General features: G+C 45.7%; 1 protein-coding gene across 1 annotated transcript in view; it reads right to left on the bottom strand.

Annotated features, from left to right (window-relative positions):
* Positions 1 to 2,139: 2,139 nt before the first annotated feature.
* Positions 2,140 to 6,000, bottom strand: part of EGFLAM (EGF like, fibronectin type III and laminin G domains) — a 74,318-nt gene continuing 70,457 nt past the window's right edge. Inside the window, exons 21-23 of the mRNA XM_041472288.1 lie at positions 4,851 to 4,934; positions 3,717 to 3,820; positions 2,140 to 3,212 (exon numbers count right to left, since the gene is read on the bottom strand). Coding sequence (XP_041328222.1) covers positions 3,058 to 3,212; positions 3,717 to 3,820; positions 4,851 to 4,934 — 343 coding nt within the window. The 3' untranslated portion in view covers positions 2,140 to 3,057. The remainder of the gene's footprint in view (positions 3,213 to 3,716; positions 3,821 to 4,850; positions 4,935 to 6,000) is intronic.

The following is a 6,000-nucleotide window of genomic DNA, read 5'->3' as shown; positions in this document are numbered from 1 at the left end:
ACTTGTGGCTGCTGCCTTCTCTGCTGGTTTGCTCAGGTAACTGCAGCAAAAGAGATGCGGCTCCAACTGGCAGGAACTTACCCTGTTCAGCACTGGGGTCATGCCTTGCATCTGAGTCAGCCCAAGCAATGAATAATGTGACTAATAAACATTCCTGGAGACAGCACATGCAGCCAGTTCCTGGGAAAATGACTAATCACTCTGCCATTCACTGTCCACCTTTCTTTTATCCTTCCCTGACCCAGCATCAGTGGGGAAGGTGGCAGAGAGCGAGAGGGGCAAAGCCTCCACATGTAGTCAGATGTTCCTGATTTTCTGCTACCTGTCTCCTGTTCAGCCCCTGAAGTGGAAACCACAGTGGGAACCCATGCCCAAGCTTTACCAGGAAGAGTGGAGATGTAGATGAGGGATGTTTCTAAGATTGTCTTTAAAAGGATGCAGAAAGGATCCTTTTTTTACCGATTTGAACCACTCAGCATCTTTGCTATTCACGCCTCCACTCCTGGCTGGCCGGCACCGCGCAGCTGTGCTGCTCGTGCTCAGCCTGCACCGCTGCAGGGTGATGTCGCCAGCCCCGAATTCCCGTGTGGTGACAAGCAGAGTTGGAAACAGATATCTGGGGAGCTGCTCTTCTTTTCCCACAACAACAACAGAGGTATTTCCTACCCATACCCCTCCCTACCCGACATTTCAGAAGAGCCACTTTTGTTTTGGAGAAGCACCGCCTCGTACCAAAGCGCCCGGTATTCTGCAGTAAATTATCTTAAAAGAGAGACTTCTCCCACCAGATGTTTGCCTTGGAACTGGTCTCCAAACTCTGTGACAGAAACTAAAGGATGGGAAAGGCCAGGCACGTAAGACAGAGCAGAGGATGATGCTGTTTGTGGACCTTGGTAGAGCCCCATCAACACCAGCCCAGCATGTCCAGAGGATTACGGGTACAGCCAGTCAAATCTCCTTACTCTGTGCCAGGTCAGGACAGGTCATTAGCATCTGGAAAAACCCTCAAGCTCATAAGATGTGAATTTTCCCTCTCAGGCAACCAGCAGCTCAGACACTTCCCAAGGCTGTGTCAGGCCACTCCCACAGGGCTACACTGCGTAGACAGAAAAATCTTCAGCCTCCAGAAATATTAGTTTTCACTCTTTTTCAAACTCCACGCATTTTCCTTTTAAAACCCAAGGCATCCAATTCCATTTACTTTGGTTTCAAAGGCACATCTTGATCTGGTATACTTTATCCTGCTTTTTCCCAGCCACAGAGGGTTTCTCCTTCCCCATGAGGCTCCCAAGCCAAACAAAACTTTGATTCTCCTGGGAGGAGAGCCATGAGTGTCTCCAGTTCCTCTGCAAGCTGTCCGTATCTTCTACAGATGTTTTTTCTTGAAGTATCATTTGAACAGGGGGCAGAGCACAGGTGCACATGATGGCACCGCCACGTATTTTCCTTTTACTTTCCATTTCTAATAAGTGCCTGCATTTGTTTTTTGTAGATAAGGTAGTGCCTGCTACCTTATCTACAAGGAGCACAAGATCTGTCATCTAAGAGATCAGGGTGTCCCTTTAGCATGCAGGACAGGAGCTAGGCTGTCCTTGGCAGGAAGTTGTCTGTACCATTATCTAGATTTGCTGTAGGTGGGATGAATCTAGGGAATGTGTGTGCGGTCTCAGGGGGCCAGGAGCACTCTGAGTACAGCAAAAACTTCCTCACGTCCATTGCTTTCACCACATCAGGTCCTTTCAGCTCACAGGCATTCAGATGAACCTGTGCCCCTGAGGAAGTTTGTGGTTCTCCTGCCATAGGCACGTGGCAGGCTGTGGGGTGCCCTGCTGCATGGTTGGTCTCTCTTCCTCTCCCCAGCCCCTTCACAGGCTCACTCATCCACTTTAAACAAAGAATTAGGGAATAAAAATCTCCAAGTTATGAAATTCTGGACCACTCTTTCAGTGTCTCAACAGCACTCTTGTTTGCCTGCTTAAATTATACTTTGGCAATCAAGGTTGCATAAGTGCTGGTCCAGTGCCTAGAAAACACAACATTTTAAGAGGACTGTGACTTACCAAGGTCTCTTGCAATAGCTTTTCTCATTATTAAAAAAAAAAATTATACCACAGTAGCAAGTATTTGCTCTTTTTTTTCCCTAATCTTTTAATCTGTTTAAGACAGGAAAGCTTCATAATGTACAATTTTAAACTGTCAAAATTTACAGAACAAAAAGAGTCAAATGTAAAACTGGTCATAACTCACAAATATCCCCATTAAAACTGTATAATACAGACATTAAGCCACAGGTCACTTTTCTATTTTTAGGAAAGTGTGCAAAGAGCTAATTGTATAGTACATGTAGATGTTAAAAGTGATGCCATGTAAGCAGGTCTGCTGCTGCTATAAAAAATAGACAAGTATAAAATTACTTCTACAAAATTGGTTCATTTTTGTGTTGCTTGTAATAAAAAAGTAGACTTGTAAGAACTTTCCTCCTCAACAAACAACAATATTTTGAAACCAGTCATTGTAACTGTTATCCTGCTAGACAGGATGAAACATAATTTAGCTAAATCAGAGGGTGGTAAGGAGAACTGCTTGTTCCAGGACCCACATGTGAATGCAGAAATACGCTGCCCACTGGTGTGTGTATTGAACAGCACAGTCACTGTAACACTGCAGGGTGGGATGACTGCAGGTGTTTCAAGATTGCTTTCTCTGATACTACAAAAGATAACCTAAGGACCACAAAACACAGTCACTGAGCTACTCGTAACATCACACTTTGCCTTTGCACTGATGCACAATCTTTAGCGCTCACTAAACACTTAAGGGGTAGAGGGCACGGTTCATACACAAAATGCTTGGTTTCATTTGGACAGAAAAGGAGAAGAAAGGAGAGGGAATGAGAGGGGAAAAGTGTTCTTCCTTTTTTCCTTGTTTTTGGGTTTCCCTTTGGCTTTGTCACCTTCCCAGATGGCAAACATAGTCCGGCTGTAGAGGACTGCCAGCTCTCACTCAGCCACACACACAAGCACACGACGGGTCCTCAGCACCGGCATTCCTCTCTTGTCACTTGGTCCCACATGTGTTGATGTTCTTCCCGTTGGCAGCATCCTCCACCAGCGAGATGTGGTAGTCAGTTGAGAGCGTGAGGTGGGAGATGCAGCCCACCAGCCCCCGCAGGTACTGCCGGTTCGTGTGCAGGGCAATTTCCTTCATGCCACCTGCGGGAAAGGCAGCTGTCAGAAACTCTTCACCAACACGGGCATCTGCTCCTGCTTGGCAGGCTGCACACCCAGCAATGCCATTCCTAGTGCACCTCAGAAGGGAATTTTAATCTATAGGTTGCTTTGTGTTGTTTTAAGTAAGGATTTTAAGCACTTGAAACTACAGAGGGGACAAGCAGGAGGTAATAAATTAGGACACTAATTATTTATTCCAGAAATTGTAGCATCAGTAAGAGCTGAATCAGCTTGTGCCCAGGTATGGGGTTTCTAACTGCCTCTTGCTATGTACCTGCCAGGAGTACCACAGAGTGTCCTATAGTGCTCATCCCTTCTTATATCCATTCCCCCATCCCACTCAGGGAGGCCTTCTCACAAAAAACAGGCTGTGGCAGACTACAGTCTGCTGTGTGGCACCTCCAGCAGGAGCTGGACAGAGCTGGGAAGCCCTGCCTTGCAGCTGACCTTGCATCTGCGTCCTGAATGTGAATAATTAGCACCCACCTACATAGAGATCTCCATTGATATTTAACTGCCTCATCTTCCCAGGGGATTTACCGGTCCTGGCACCATAATCGTCCACGGTTACTTTGCCAGACTGTCCATCCCTGAAACAAAAAGCAAACCACTCTCATTCATCCAGCCTACAACCAGATGAGAGGAGGAGCAGTGGCATTTTCCACTCGCCAGGAAACCAGAGCAGCTCAGAGCTTAGCTGGGCTCATGGTGAAGGCTTGGAATTGGGAAGTCCCACAGACTCAGTGTACCAAGGCCATCCAGACTTTTCAGGTTTTAGGATTTTTTTAATAGATGTAAAAGACCTTCAAAGTGTGCAGGACACATTTTCAGAGCAGAAAGTGCTGGAAAAGAATCAAATTGGACAGGTAGGGGACAGAGGGGATGGGCACATTCTGACCTGTTGTTAAAAATCAAATGTAATGTTAAAAGTTAACAGCAGAAGCTTCAACAGTAGGGAAAAAATGGGAAAGCTATGGCAAAACTTATTTTTAAGCAGTTTTGTTTCTCTAAAGCCATTTTACATATGATCAATAACAGTATTAACAGGAAAGCTACTTGATGGGTCCTATTCTCACTGAATTTGGGAACAAGTTGTGCTAAATGTCAGACTGTGATTTCCAGGGAATCAACCTCTCATGAAGAGAGGGATGCATGCTTTCCCTGCTGGACACAGCTGCCTCCCATGAGGTAATGAGTTATAAATATGAGTTATATATACACTGCAAGATGTCTGCACCTCCTCCAAATAGAAAAACTAGGTTTACACTGTCTGTGCTCCAATGCTTGTGCCAGCCCACAAAATGCTCACCAGGGAATTTTAAAATGCAGACATTAAAGAGAAATACTCTTAACAGAAAGGGTAGGGGCTTAATAGAATGTCTGTCACAGCCCCAGAATAGCCCTGCATGACTTTGGCAGCCTGCCTTGAGCTGTGCCGAGCTGGCACTGTCACCTCAAACACAGCAATCTTTGTGTACACCATCCCGGGACAGCCAAGCTGCTAACAGTTCCACTCCTGAGCGAGGAGTGAGTGTGGAGCCGCAGTGATTCACACCCAACCAGCATCTTTAATGGCAGGGTGGCTCCCAGGTGCCTCCCAGATGGATCCTGCCCGCTTACCGAACAGCTTTGACTCTGTGCCACCGGCCGTCGCTGAAAGAGCCGTTCACCATGACGGAAGCAATGCCACTGCCCAAATTGTAGCTACAATCAAAAAAAAAATTGAAATGTTACTGCCTTCCTGTAAAGGACTGGTTGCCTACCAAGCTGCTCAGGCATCCTTACTCCCTTTTGGCTCGGATTTTGGGGCAATCAGTGGAGTCCTTTGGAGTCCCAGCAACAGTGCTCTTATTTGGTAAAGTCAGTCTCATGGACAAGCAGCTAAAACTCCCTGAGTTGGAGTGGGTACCATCACCACCTTCCCATGGGGGCAGGAAGAAAGCCTCACGCCATGCTTCCCCAAAGCAGGGAACTATGAAGGTCAGTGATCTACAGACCTTTGGCCTAATAGGAGACCGCAAAGAGTGGGAATTTTCAAATACAGTTAATAAATAAATTTTTACAAGAGCAAATAAGCATGCAACCTATAACAGATCTAGAAACCATCTGAAATATAGGGAAGGTTGAGACTTGTGATATTAGAAAAGATGAAGTCTAATAAATGCAGCTGCTTCAGCTGCCACTCTAATTATTTCTTTGCTTGCTTTTTGCTTCTACTAAAATAACTCAGCAGATATAATGTCCCCATCATGTTTACACTGCAGGCATCTTAATTTCTGAGTCCTTGAGGCTTGGGCCAACCTTAACAAAAGAGAAGTAGCTGCTAGAGCACAGTGAGCTATTGAGTGCTCTGGATGAACTAGCTGCTGCTGGACTTCAGCCTGTACGAAGCAGGAGGGATTAAAGCCAACATCACTATCTCTCCAAAAAAGACTGAACGTGGAATGAACTCATAGCCAGGGTGAGGTTCTGAAGAACAGCACATTAAACTGTGAGCTGCCCAGTGCAAAGTGATTACCCTAAATTTGTTTCCTCTCCAGGGGTTTAAGTGAGTCTCAGGCAAGCAGCCCCTTTTACCCAGGATGCAGACACCAGTCCAGTTCAAAAACAAGAGGATTTGAGTGTTCAGGATTGCATCAAAATGTTAGACCTTTGATAACAGAAATGAGATTCATATCCCTTATGAATCCCTCTACAACAGCTATCCCCTGCAACAGTGAAATAACCTTTGACAGAAGCAGGAAACAACAGAAAGAATTTCTAGCAGCAA

The sequence above is a fragment of the Pyrgilauda ruficollis genome, unplaced genomic scaffold (assembly GCF_017590135.1).
Source record: "Pyrgilauda ruficollis isolate IOZ18807 unplaced genomic scaffold, ASM1759013v1 scaffold108, whole genome shotgun sequence".
In the NCBI taxonomy this organism is placed as follows: domain Eukaryota; kingdom Metazoa; phylum Chordata; class Aves; order Passeriformes; family Passeridae; genus Pyrgilauda; species Pyrgilauda ruficollis.
Note: the sequence above shows the minus strand (reverse complement) of the source record. Positions and strands in the feature narration are given on the sequence as shown.